This window comes from Cynocephalus volans, chromosome 2, assembly GCF_027409185.1.
Source record: "Cynocephalus volans isolate mCynVol1 chromosome 2, mCynVol1.pri, whole genome shotgun sequence".
Classification (NCBI taxonomy): Eukaryota; Metazoa; Chordata; class Mammalia; order Dermoptera; family Cynocephalidae; genus Cynocephalus; species Cynocephalus volans.
Genome location: NC_084461.1, coordinates 108,551,110 through 108,564,876, shown reverse-complemented (window position 1 = coordinate 108,564,876; position 13,767 = coordinate 108,551,110). Strand labels below are relative to the sequence as shown.

Sequence of the window (13,767 nt, the reverse complement as noted above, 5' to 3'; positions counted from 1 at the left end):
AGACCACTCTTCACTCATCCTCCTTAAAAGGAGCTACGCAGCTTCAGGAAGCGTTTACAGCAGTAGTGCGCCTGCGCTGCTAGCCCCATCAAATCGCCCGCCTCTCCCTATCCGGCTAGCAGGGGGCGCTGTGAGGTAATGAGCTAGTTCTCCTTAGGGCTCTGGAACCCAGCGTAAAAGGGCGGGAGGCTAAGCGGGCTGAGGGGCGTTCTATCTTCGACTGCCCTGGTCTCTATCGCCCTTTGTCCTCCAGCCTCCCCGGGTCACTGGGCCTGCGGGTCTGGTTGCTAGGCGGAAGCAGGGTGCGGCGGCGGCCGCTGCGGCTGCCCGGGCGTTTGAAAAGCGGCTACGTAGGCGGCAAAAGGTCCCCAAGCGGCGGGTGTTCCTCTACCTGCGGGCGGGCCAGGCTGGGCTGCACAGCGGCTTTTGCTTTGAGTTGGGGCCGGGTTAGGTCCTGAATTGGCGGCCTGGGGCGAGGGATCCGGGCGCGCTGCAGGCGGTGGCGGGACCGGGCCGCGGAGCTGTGTCCGGGTGTCAGGGGTAGTGGGCGGGCTGGGGGGGGCTCGCCGGGAGCCCTGCCGGGTGTGCCGAATTACCCGCGACTCACCCGGACCCCTCTTCCGCCAAGCAGACCCCGCCTCCGGGCTGCCGATCGCGACCATGGTCTCCAAGTCCGACCAGCTGCTCATCGTCGTGTCCATCCTAGAAGGTGAGCGGCCTGACACTTGGTTTTGCAACTGCTGCTTCCTGAATTTTAAGAGTAGTGTGGGACCCAGACTTTGTTAACTTTAAGAACCCTGTCATCTTTGCTTTTGTGGTCTCCGAAGATTTGTTCAAAGTTGTACGTAGCAAGGTCTGTTAGGTAATTGATTTAAAAGTCTCTCAAGGGAGTATGAGAGCTATTAGGGATAAGTGATATTTAGCGTGACTAGCCATAGCCCCAGAGAATCTAGAAAAAACGATTTCCGTCAGTAGTAGCATGTCGATGGCTTTTATATGTGAGCCGAAAGAGGCTTGGAAAGCACCTTCTGTTCAGCGGTGTTCCAGTAATAGCTTTTGTAAGAACTTTGACTTTCACTTGAACACATGCTTCCTTCAATTTCTAAAGTGTTGCGGAGGCTGTTTCCTTGTAAGTCTTGATGGAGGGCTTAAAGGACTACACTTGTTAAGAGGGTGTACTTTACATTTCTTAAAGTTTTGTTGGTTGAATGAATGACATTTGTTTACTGGAGACTCATTGAGTGTCAGGCACTCTCCTGGGAATATAAGAATAGAATAGTCCTGATTCTAAAAGCTGAGGGTGTAGCATGGGGAATATGTCAACAAATAATTCCTCAGAGTATGGAAGGGGGAATGATCACCCTTGTCTGGGGAAACTGGGGAAGGTTTACAAGAGGAGGTGACATTGATTTGGGTCCTTAAGATGATTAGGAATTTGTCAGGTGAAAAAGGAAGGGCATTCCCAGCAAACGGAAGAGCAAAGAGCACTTAAGGTATGGAAAAGCAAGATATATTTTGTCTTGCTTAAATTCATTCAATAAATGTTGCTTAAATACAGTTGTGGTTGTAGAGCAGATTGCAGGAAAGTGGAGGGCAAAGGAGTTCATAGATAAATTGGGGACAGGTTATGAATAACATGTTAAGGAGTCATCTTGAGCAGGATCAGGTGTGTGGCTGAACTTTTTTTTCCCCCACGGGAGAGTATTTAGTGGAGGCCTGGCACTATTTGGGTGGTGAGAGGAAAGGAAACATTGTAAACCTAATTTTTGAGTTTTGGAACAGGAGACTGACCAGAAGCCATGAGGAGTTGTTAGATTACTGATTCTTTAGACATAAGCCTGAAATTGCCTTATAATTTGGTTAGCAAAAGCTTTTAGGCTTAGGGCTGTGCCCCATGCTATTAGGAAACAGAAATATAATATCCTTTCCCTTAGGGATCTGTCTACATGGGGAGATCAAACTAATGTGTAGGACACAACATGTTGGGGTGTACTATAATAGTAAAAATATGTGACATGGACTGTAAATATAGGTTTGGGGTATGGGGATGATGGCTGAAGTGCCTTGATTAATAAATAAGCATTAGATAGGTAAGGATGGAAGAAAGTCATTCCAGGCAATTGGACAATTGCAGTGAGCGTAGTGGCTGGAACCAGAGGTCAATAAGATAATCAGGGTTGAGGAAGATGAATATTTAGGAATGTTATGGTAAGAAACAAGCTTGTCACTAGAGTGAATAGGTCTTGGAGGATCTTGAAAGCCAAGGAGTTTAGAATTAATGTTCTAGAAATAAATTGGCAGCATATATTCCTAAATAAGAGAGTTTCTCAAGATTAGTAGCAGTGTGCAGGCAAGAGAACCTGGAGTCAAGGATGTCAGTTAAGTTGTTGCCACAAACATACCTAAAACTGGTGTGTTTGTATTTCCATTCATCGTAACCACACTGCTGCCTCAAGCCAAGAACCTGGGAGTCATCATCATCCTGGATTCCCTCTCCATTCCCAACTTCCAGATGATCACCAAGTATTAGTGATTTTATTTTCTAAATAATAGTAAGTGCTACATATAAACTTATGAATGAACGAGTTTACATTGTGATTGCCTTGGATAGGGATCCTCATTATCCACCTAACTTGTGGTATCTTTTCATAGTCTATTTCCTAAATATTTTCTTCCTTTCCAGAAACATCTAGACTGTCCCCATTACTATCTGGGAATAATCTTTCTGAAATGCAAATCTGATTTTCTTAAAATCTTTATGTGTTCTAAAGGATAATGTTTATACTTAGAGTAACATACATAGCCCTTTATGGTAGACCTCTTGCCTACCTTTTCAGTCTCATCTCCCCTCGTATATTCCTAGCCCTTCACTTATATTGAGCTGCTCTCAATTTCTTGACTACACCTCTAGAAATGCTCTTATGCAAAAGCACATGATAATGAGCAAAATTTGGGCTAGGTACAAGAATGAAAAAGACAGGGTTTTTGTTTTCAGTGTATTCATTATCTTTAGAGCGAGGCAAGCACCTGTTTGTTCCACTGCATATCCTCTGTTCTCAAGCTTGTTATGGTAGTGTGAATAAAAATATAGGTTCTTTGGACATATGTGAAATTCATTTGGGGAACTGGTGTTCTAGAGAAGCATAAAAGAGGTCCAGAAAGAGTTCTGTGTGAGTGCTGACTGGGAGAGTGGAGCCAACTATATTAAGACTCCTAATAAGGAGTTGCAAATGAGAGTCTCAGGCTGAAACAAGGTATGCAGTCAAAAGTCTGTCTGAGAAGTTTACTTCCTAACCAGTAGCTTGTGCCAGGGTGAGTATTAGCAGGGATTTATTTACTTTATGGTGGTTAAAATTCCCCTCCCCAAGATCTCCCTTACCAGACCTATAAACAGGAGGACTAGTTGACTCAGTGCAAGATTCATAGCATTGTTCCTTGGTGTTCTTTAGCTTCCTGTTTTCAGTTGTTTAAGTTTGTGTTTTTCCACTAGACCGTCAGTTCCTTGAGGGCAAGTATTCTGTTTTTACTCTTTTTGTATCCTATCATCTGATGTATTACCTGACTCTGGATATGCCTTCAGTAAACATTGAAGAAATGATGTCATGCAGTACAAATGAAAAGTGATGTGTAATAGAATATTCTAATATTTCTTGATAATACACAACATTGTCCTAGAGAATAGAATGAATGAATATATATGCTCGCTTATTTTTCTTTAGTTAATTTGGAAAGTACTCTTAACTAACAGGAAAATTAAGATGCAGGTAAATTTGTTTTTGCTAATTTGATTATTTCTCAGCTCTTCAGATTACTATTCTGTATTAAGTATTGGTACAGTAATATCTAAAATTGGTGTAATCACATTTTTAACTCTTTAATTCTAAATGTTATTGAGATCATTGCTACTCAAAGTGTGAACCAACGAGAGCAGCATTGACATTAACTGAGATCTTGTTAGAAATGCAGAATCTTAAGCCCACCCTAGACCTACTGAGCCAGAATCTACATTTTGTTTTGTTTTGTTTTTTGTTTTGACAGCTGGCAGGTACAGGGATTGAACCTGGACCTTGGTGTTAACAGCACTGGGCTCTAACCAACTGAGCTAATCAGCCAGCCCCTAGAATGTACATTTTTACAAGATTCTGGGTGATTCATATGCACATTAATGTTGGAGAAGCACTGATTTATAAATTATAGCTTTCAATTTGGTTAATGTTTCTTATGAATCATGAAAGTGAGTACCTATGTGGGTATGTGTTAGTGAGCTAGTTTATGGAATGTATATAAGTCAACCACTCTTAACATATGTGTGTATCAGTTTTAAAAAACTCACGCTAAGTGATCCTATTTGATTTTTTTCCAATTAATCTGTATAGTCTTATTTCTCCAGGTCGCCATTTCCCCAAACGTCCAAAGCATATGCTTATAGTAGAAGCAAAGTTTGATGGAGAACAGTTGGCTACTGACCCTGTGGATCATAGTGACCAACCAGAATTTGCTACTGAGTTAGCCTGGGAAATTGATAGGAAAGCACTTCATCAGCACAGGTGACTGTTATTTTTAATTTAAATTTGCATCTTTATCCATTTCTTCTTTTCGGGCTGTTAGAAATCAATAAATTTTATAGCTCTCATCAGATTATAGTAATAATCATATTTACAGAGTTTTTTTAATATGCCAGGAAATTTTCAAAGTACTTTTCAGCAATAGCATTTAAGCATCAGAACAACCCTATGAAAGTTGGTTTTATTTCCCCCATATTGCAGATAAAGAAACAGACCTGAGAGGTTAAGTAACTTGCCTCTAAGTCTGTCTGATGGAGTGCTGTAGAGCCTAGCCAGTGTAGCTCCAGAGCCTAAGATTTTGACCACTATACTACACACTTCACTGCTTTCTTAAAATTTTTAAACATGTGAGATAATAGATATTTTAGAAGTACCTTGGACATGCTTACCCAATAAATATGGGTTGGAAATTCATTGTAATTTCTATCATTTACTGTATATTTACCTGGCTTGCTAAGGATATATAGAGCCATCCAGTGAAAAGTTGTGAAAGTAATTATATAAGGGATTCTTTCTGATTAATTTTATATTTGATTTTAAATAACACTTATTAGTATATAAAATAGACTTAAAGTTATAGCATCATTTCATGAACTCTATGACTAGAAGCAGGCAAGAACAGCACTAGTTTTATTTATTAAAGAGTTGAAGATGTATTTCCTTTTGTGAAACACATAATCACTTCAATATTTGCTTGTCCTCAGTACGAAATCAAATCAAAACAGAAAGTTACAAAAAGAAGGAAAGCTAGTAGACATTTATTTGCTTCTATTGCTAGATCAGTCCATGGATTTATGTGAAGGGGTATTAAATTCTTAGAGAATTCCAAAATGTTGTGTTTCCTTTCAGTGGCATCTGGAATGTCTGCTTAGACCGAGTCCTGCTGTTAGATGTTAGAGCCTGCATTTGTGGTTATGTTTACAATTATGTTAGTGCCACATGGTACCACTCTGATTGTTGTAGGCTGAGAACATAACACAGACAAATTGAATTTATAACTGATGATTTTGTGCTAAGTGCAGTTTCATAGTAATTCTACTAGACAGAAGTGACAGCAAAATCTATTCAGCTCAACGCATGAGCCAATATAGGTGCCTCAAACTCAGAAAGAGCCCATGCTATACCAGTCAATATCATGCTTATAGAACATTGTTGTGTGTTATATTAAATTATTACTTTAAATTTTAGTTGTTTATGATTTTATGGTATTTAATTCCCAAGTTTTTTTTCAGCTATAAAAGGGGTTATAAGCATACTCATACATGTGTATTTATAATTTTATGTGTGTGACAGTATAAGAAAAATAATTTAAAATCAATCCTGAAGATTTATGATAATTTTTGACTTTCAGAGGGTTTTATACAGTAAGCTTGAGAAACACTGACCTAGGTGATAGCTTCTTAGATGAGAGACACTAAGATTTTGACACATTTCGTATGTTACTTATTTGGTATATAGACAAGTAGATAGTTCTTGCCAGTTAATGAGTTTTTTAAAAAATATGGAAGAGATATAACTTATCCAACAAAGTTATAATTGTCTTGATAATAGACATTTTTTCAGGGCTAACAGAAAATCGGTTCAATAAAACCATTTTATTTATCACATACGTTGTTATGTTACAGGCTACAGCGTACTCCTATCAAACTCCAATGTTTTGCCTTGGATCCTTTATCTTCAGCCAAGGAAACCATAGGTTACATTGTTCTGGACTTAAGAACTGCTCAAGAAACAAAGCAGGTATTGCCTTTTTGATTTTTTAAAAATTATTCAATTAGACAGTTGATTATTTTCGATAGATATCAGATTAGAGAAAAGTACATGAAATATTGGACTAGATAGATCATGGGCTTAAGCCAATGTGACAATTCTTATATCTTAATTTATGGATTTGATTAAGGAAATTCCAACCTTTTAATCATTCCTTTGACCAAGGACTATCTTTTTCAGAGAAACTTGTCTCTGAGCTCAAACCTGTATCCAAATTGCTGTTACCTCAGGCTTAACATGTTCAGCTCCTGAGCTTTCCTTTCAAAGTTGGTCTTCTTCCAGTTTTCCTTGCTTCAGTGAATGGTCAGCACTGTCTTTCCAATTATGCAAGTTAAAAATACAGAAGTCTTCCTTAACACTTGCCTTTTCCTTCCTCCGTAACCACCCATTGCAGTTGGTTTTTTTCCATCCTGATCCATCTTCTATTCTGCACTTTCACTGTTGCCACCCCAACCTGAGCCTCTCTCACTTCATACCTTGGCTATCATAGTAACCTGACTGGCTTCCCTGCTTCCCACTCCTTGCATTCCTTATGTAGCAGTCAGAGTAAGCGAACTTACTGAAACACAGTGTTATATGACCATTACCTCCTTCCGTTTGAACAAAAAGAACTCAGGGTTCTGATTCCGGTGTCAGTGCTCTTTATTATTGAACATGCTTCTTCTTATGTCTTCGTAAATATCCTCTAAACTTTTTCTGTGTGGTTGACTTTAGAAATCTTCCTTTCAGTTTTTCTTAATGTCTTTAGTCACAATTTTCTTAAGAAAAATAAAAAATATCTTTTTTATTTTAAACTCCTCCATTCTTGATTTGAATTTTAAATTAGGAATATGTGAAGAAAATTTATCTGTTACTAACATTTTTTTTACTGATAGCCGTGATATTTACAAATGAACCTGCCAGTCCAGCCCAAAGTTGGAATCATTCGAAAGAAACTGAAATTTTAAAATCCTTTAAATGAGGACTTGTTTTTCCCCATCATTGGATACTCACTCATCACCTCTCTTCTCTGAGCCCTTATCCTGGAAATGTTTTCCTTCATTAGGCTTAGACCCTGAACCAAGGTCCCTTATTGGGCCACTGATGTTTTTCTTATCCAGCTTCTCTCCTCTGACATGCACATGTCTGGAAGATTCTTCTGCAGTAGTTTGGTTGTAGAGAAGGTAAATCTTCTTAGGAGGAGGGTATCTGAGGGAAGAGATCATGCTTCTAAATGTTCTTGGCATTCCTCATCCCCTTGTCTAATCCTATAGGACAGTTGGTCAATATATTTGTTACCAAAGTTAAGGAGAAATGGTTCAAAATTACATTAGTTTTATAAAAACCAAGTGCCGTTTTATTCTCTTCTGTTCACAAGCGGAAATATTTGAAATTGGATAGTAGAATATTTGAAGTTCAAAATAAATTGATTTTCTGTAGATAAACATAAACACAGAAACATTCAGATTTATTTTTTGAGCTATGCAACAGAAAAATATGAATTCTGCAAGTAGCTAAAAATTTTTTTAGGTTTATACTTAAAATTAGAAAATATTTGTCATAAGCAGTATAGCAACAAACTATATTATTATATTTTTATCTTTAAAAAACTAGGTTGTTGATTTTTTTTAAAAAACTTATGGCCTAGTTAATTCTATTGTACTTAAACATACATAACTTGAATATAAAACAGCAGTTTATGGTTTTGATTAGTATAAGCACCAGTTACTGTGCCTTTGTATAACAGTGGTCGCAGTAAGAATACTATTTCCACATATTGAAATGGTGCCCCTGTTGACCATTAGTAATACATGTAGTCCAGGGCTGTGAGAATTTCTGATGTTGCTCAAGGCAGGATTTCTAAGTATTTAGCATACTTTACTCTGTGAGAAGGCCTGTGTTTCCTTATAGTCAAGAACATGGTTCGTAACACAGAACTCTACCATTAGGCCTTTGTGTTAGTATTTTGTTAGTGTTTTTTATTAACACTAAGATTTTCTTTTCCTTATTTGATATAAGCAGAACAAAGCAAAAATGTGGCAGGCATAAAAGATATAATAACATGTGGAAAAGTAGGGTTTAGGGAAACAGAAAATTCGTAGTTTTTTGTTGTTTAAGGGATGAAGTAAGATTGGAGATATAAGGCTTAAAGGTAGAAAAAAATATATATATTGTGTTTTCTTCTATTTATAACACCTCACTTTAACCAACTGAGCTAACTGGACAGCCCCTTCGCTTTAATAGCTTAGCTGTTGAAGCATAGGAATGGAAGCAACGAAGATAATCTAAACTTTTACTTACATTTTTCAAAGGGAAATTCAGTTGATGGCTTCCTAAGCAGGATTAATTTCTTCTGAGTTGAAAGAGAAGAAAGTGCTGAAAAACTACAGGAAATCTATTTAGAACCTTGTAGAACATTTCACAATACACAGTACTTTTTTTTTTTTATTACGGCATTTTGTTGTTTTGTTGTTCTCTAGGCACCAAAATGGTACCAGTTGCTGAGTAATAAATACACCAAGTTCAAGTCTGAGATACAGATAAGCATTGCTTTGGAAACAGATACAAAAGCACCAATGGATAGTTTTAAAGCAAAGGGAGCCCCCCCTCGCCATGGAAAAGGTTTGTGCATCATCTCTGAGACATTCTCTGAGAAGTTTCATCTTTGGACTAGAACTTTAGGAAGCAGGTGGGTTATAGATAGATAGATGAGGGAATGTAAACTGAACTACTCTAGTACAGCAGACAATTATTGTGACATTGTTACACATGCAACACTTGTTTCTCTTAGCTCTTGTTTACAAATCTTAGAAATAGGGAAAGCATATCTTTTCATTGTTTGATGTATAGTAGAACAAAGCAGAATTTTGTATTGTTTTTAAAAATTGCTACTTGGGAAAATTTTCTTTCTAGAATGAGTATAATAGAAAAGCCCAAAGTGGTTATTTTGTTCTCTGTTTATTAACTCAGCTGTGCTTTAACAAAACCTTCATCTTTCTTTCTTCCTTTTTTAATTAATAAACTTTATTTTTTACAGCAGTTTTAGCTTCACAGTAAAACTGATTGGAGAGTACAGAGTTCCCATATACCCCATTCCCCAACATGTGCACAACCTCTCCTACTATTAACATCTCAGCTACAGAGTGGTGGTGTTAGAATTGATGAACCTACCTTAACACATCATCAGCAAAAGTCCATACTTACATTAGGATTCATTCTTGGTGTTGTACATTCTATGGGTTTTGACAACTGTAATGACATGTATCCACCATTGTAGTATCATGCAGAATAGTTTCACTGCTCTAAAAATCCTCTGTTCCACCTATTCATTTCTCCCTCCTGCCAAGTCCCTGACAACTACTGATCTTTTTTACTGTCTCCATAGTTATGCGTTTTACAGAATGTCGTAGTATAACATAGTTGGAATGATGTAGTCTTTTCCATATTGGCTTCTTTCACTTAGTAATAAGCACATTTATGTTCCCTCCATGTCTTTGCATGGCTGGATAACTCATTTCTTTCCAGTGCTAAATGATATTTTATTGTCTGGATGTACCAGTGTATTTATCCCTTCACCTACCAAAGGACATCTTGGCTGCTTCCAAGCTTTAGCAATTATGAATAAAACTGCAGTAAACATCTGTCTGCAGGTTTTTGTGTGGACATAAGTTTTCAGTTCATCTGAGTAAATATCAAGGAGTGCAATTGCTGGGTCGTATGGTAGAAGCATGTTTAGTTTTGTAAGAAATTGACAAATTGTCTTCCAAATTGGCCATACCATTTTGCATTCCCACCAGCAGTGAATGAGAGTTCCTGTTGCTCCATATTCTTATGAGCATTTGGTGGTATCAGTGTTTTGGATTTTGGTCTTTCTAATAGGAGTATAGTGTTATCTTCTTGTTTTAATTTGCAATTCCTTAATGACAGATGATGTTGAACATGTTTACCTACGTTTACCTGTTATCTGTATATCTTTTTTGATGAGATGTCTGTTCAGGTCTTTGGCCCATTTTTAAATCAGGTTGTTCATTTTCTTATTATTGAGTTTTCAGCACCACACTAAACCATTGAGCCAACTGGCCATACCGATATAGGATCCGAACCCATGGCCTTGGTGTTATCAGAACCGCACTCTCCCGAGTGAGCCACGGGCCGCCCTCTTCTTATTATTGAGTTTTAAGAGTTCTTTGTATATTTTTGGTGAAAGTCCTTTATAAGGACTGTTACAAATACATTTTTCTAGTCTGCGGCTAGTCTAGTCTTCTGGTCCTCTTGACTTTGTCTTTAAAAGAACAGAAATTTTAAATTTTAATGAAGTCCAGCTTATCAATTATTTTATTCACTGATGTGCCTTTGTTGTTATCTGAAAAGTGTTTCCATACCCAAGGCCATTTAGTTTACTCCTATGTTATTTTCTAGTTTTATAGTTTTACATTTTATATTTAGGTCTGAGATCCATTTTGAGCTAATTTTTAGAGATGGTATGAAGTCTGTGTCTAGATTCATTTTTTTTGTATGTGAATGTCCAGTTGTTTTAGCATCGTTTCTTGAAAAGACTGTCTTTGTTCTATTGTACTACCTTTGCTCTTTCGTCAAAGATCAGCTGACCGTACTTATGTGGGTCTATTTCTGGGCTCTCTATTCTGTTCCATTGATCTATTTATATATTCTTTTGTCGATACCATACTGTCTTGATTACTGTAGCGTTAACATAAGGCTTAAAGTCAGGTGGTATCAGTCTTTGACTTTTTTGTTCATCTTCAATATTGAATTGGCTGTTCTGGGTCTTTTGCCTCTCTATATAAACTTTAGAATCAGCTTGTCAGTATCCACAGAATAATTTTTTCTTTTCTTTTCTTTTCTTTTCTTTTTTTTTTTTTTCCATTTTCAACTCGACTGTAGAATGAGGGTACTAGTATCCACAGAATAATTTGCTGGGATTTTTATTGGGATTGCTCTGAATCTATAGGTCAAGTAGAAGAGAACTGAAATCTTGACAGTATTGAGTCTTCCGACCATGAACATGCACTCACTCTCCATTTATTTAGTTATTTTTAAATTTTCTTTATATATCATAGTTTTGCAGTTTTCCTCATATAGATATGCACTTATTTTGTTAGACTTAGGCCTAAGTATTTCATTTTTGGGGGTGTTAATGTAAATGGTAATGTGTCTTTATTTCAAATTCTGTTTGTTGCTAGTGTATAGGAAGGCTATTGATTTTTCATATTAACCTTGTATCCTGCAACCTTGCTATAATCATTTATTAGCTACAGAAGTATTTTTGTCAATTTTTTTCCACAGATTTTCTGCATAGATAATGTCATCTGTGAACAAAGGCAATTTTATTTCTTCCTTCCCACTCTGTATTTCTTTTATTTCCTTTTCTTATTGCATTAGCAAATACTTCACGTATGATGTTGAAAAGGAGTGGTGAACCAAAAGAAACCAACAAAGCACCAGCAGTGGACCCAGAACAACAGCAGATTTATAAAATGTCTGACAGAATCCAGAATAGTCTTCTTAAAGATGTTCAGGGAGTCACAAGAAAATACGAAATGATCTTTTGAAAACCAGAAGCAGAATAAGAAACTTGACAAAGGACTAGAATCCATTAAAAATCAATTAGAAATTCTAGAAATAAAGAACATGTCTGAACTGAAAACGATACAAGATCTAATAGCAGACTTGATTAAATAGAGGAAAGAATCAGTGAGCTCAGAGAGAGAATATATGAAATTACCCAATCAGGGGAGCAAAAAGAAAAAAACAATAAGAAAAATGAAATAGAAATTACAGCGATTATGGGCTCCTTCAAATAAGTTCCACATAATTGGTGTACCTGAAGGAGATGAAAAAGGAAGAGACCTAGAAAACATATTTAAGGAAATAATGGCTGAAAATTTCCAAAGTATGGAGAAAGATGACAACATCCAAGTACAGGAAGCTCAGAGGTCGCCAAATAAATTCAGTCCAAAGAGGAATGTCCCAAGGTACATCACAATCAAATTATCAAAGACCAAAGACAAAAAATACCAAAAGCAGCAAGAGAAAAGAAACACATAATATTCAGTGGAGCCCCAATATGGGTCTTAGCAGGTTTATCAGAAGAAACGCCACAGGCCACAAGAGAGTGGGATGGTATATTCAAAGTGCTGAAGGAAAACAGCTGTCACCCAAGAATTCTATATCCAGCAAAACCTTCAAATATGAAGGAAACAAAAGCTAAGGAAATTCACCAACACTAGACCTGCCTTACAAGAAATTCTAAAGGGAGTTTTTCAGTCTGAAAGAAGGTGACACTAAAGTGTAACACAAGAAAAAATTTGAAGGTTCAAAACTCACTAGTAAAGTAAGTACACTAACATACTCAGGATATTCTAGTGTTGTAAGGGTGATGAATAAACCACTTACTTCCTTAGTTTAAACATTAAAGGACAGACAATAAGATAATAAAAAATACCACAACCATATAAGAGATTGATGACATTAAGAGATGTAAATTGAAACAATGAAATGTCAAAAAGAGGGAGGAAATGATGTCAAAGTGTAGAGTCAGCTTTGCATTTTTTTCTTTGTTATCAGCAATCAAAGTTATTAGTTTAAAATAATCTGTTATAACATGTTTTTTGTAAGCCTCATGGTAACCATAACCCAAAAATCTACGGTAGACATACTAAAAATAAATAATGAGAAATCAAAATATACTACCAGAGAAAATCACTCAGTCACAAAGGAAGATGGTAAGACTGGAAAACATGAAAAAAGAATCAGCAGAACAACCAGAAAAAAAAGTAACAAAATGGCAGTAACAAGTCCCTATATATCAATAATAACTCTAAATGTTAATGGATTAATTGCCTCAATTAAAAGACAGAGTGGCTGAATGAATGGATTATAAAATAAGAACCAACAATATACTGCCTCCAAAAAACTCAGTTCATCTATAAAGACATACATTGACAGAAAATGAGGAGATAGAAAAAGATATTTTATGCAAATAGAAACCAAAAAACAGCAGGAGTCAGGTATACTTAGATAAAATAAACTTCAAACCAAGGAAGTAAAAAAGATGAGGAAGGTCATCATATAATGGGACAAGGGTCAATTCATCAAAAGGATATAACAATTCTAAATACATATGCACCCAACACTGGAGCACCCAGGTATATAAAGCAAATACTAACAGACCTAATGGGAGAGATAGACTCCAACACAATAATAGTTGGGAACTTTAACACCCTACTTTCAGCAATGGACAGATCATCTAGACAGAAAATTAACCAAGACACATCAGGTTAATCTTCACGCTAAAGTGATTGGATCTCACAGACATACATAGGACATTCTGTCCAATAGCTGCAGAATATACATTCTTCTCAGCAACACATGGAACATTCTCTAGAATAGACCATATGTTAGGTCACAAAACAAGTCTCAAGAAATTTAAAAA

At 36.8% G+C, this 13,767-nt stretch overlaps 1 protein-coding gene across 6 annotated transcripts in view; it reads left to right on the top strand.

Annotated features, from left to right (window-relative positions):
* The first annotated feature begins 267 nt into the window (after nucleotides 1-267).
* CEP120 (centrosomal protein 120) overlaps nucleotides 268-13,767 on the top strand; it is a 74,178-nt gene continuing 60,678 nt past the window's right edge. For 2 of the 6 annotated variants that reach the window (XM_063086809.1, XM_063086810.1), the window contains exons 1-5: nucleotides 268-364; nucleotides 632-709; nucleotides 4,391-4,547; nucleotides 6,191-6,305; nucleotides 8,795-8,936. In XM_063086809.1, the coding sequence (XP_062942879.1) occupies nucleotides 661-709; nucleotides 4,391-4,547; nucleotides 6,191-6,305; nucleotides 8,795-8,936 (463 nt within the window). In that variant the 5' untranslated portion in view covers nucleotides 268-364; nucleotides 632-660. Of the gene's footprint in view, nucleotides 365-631; nucleotides 710-4,390; nucleotides 4,548-6,190; nucleotides 6,306-8,794; nucleotides 9,004-11,879; nucleotides 12,667-13,767 lie in introns of those variants that run through there. The other 4 variants (XM_063086812.1, XM_063086811.1, XM_063086814.1 and 1 more) reach the window with 4 other exon arrangements.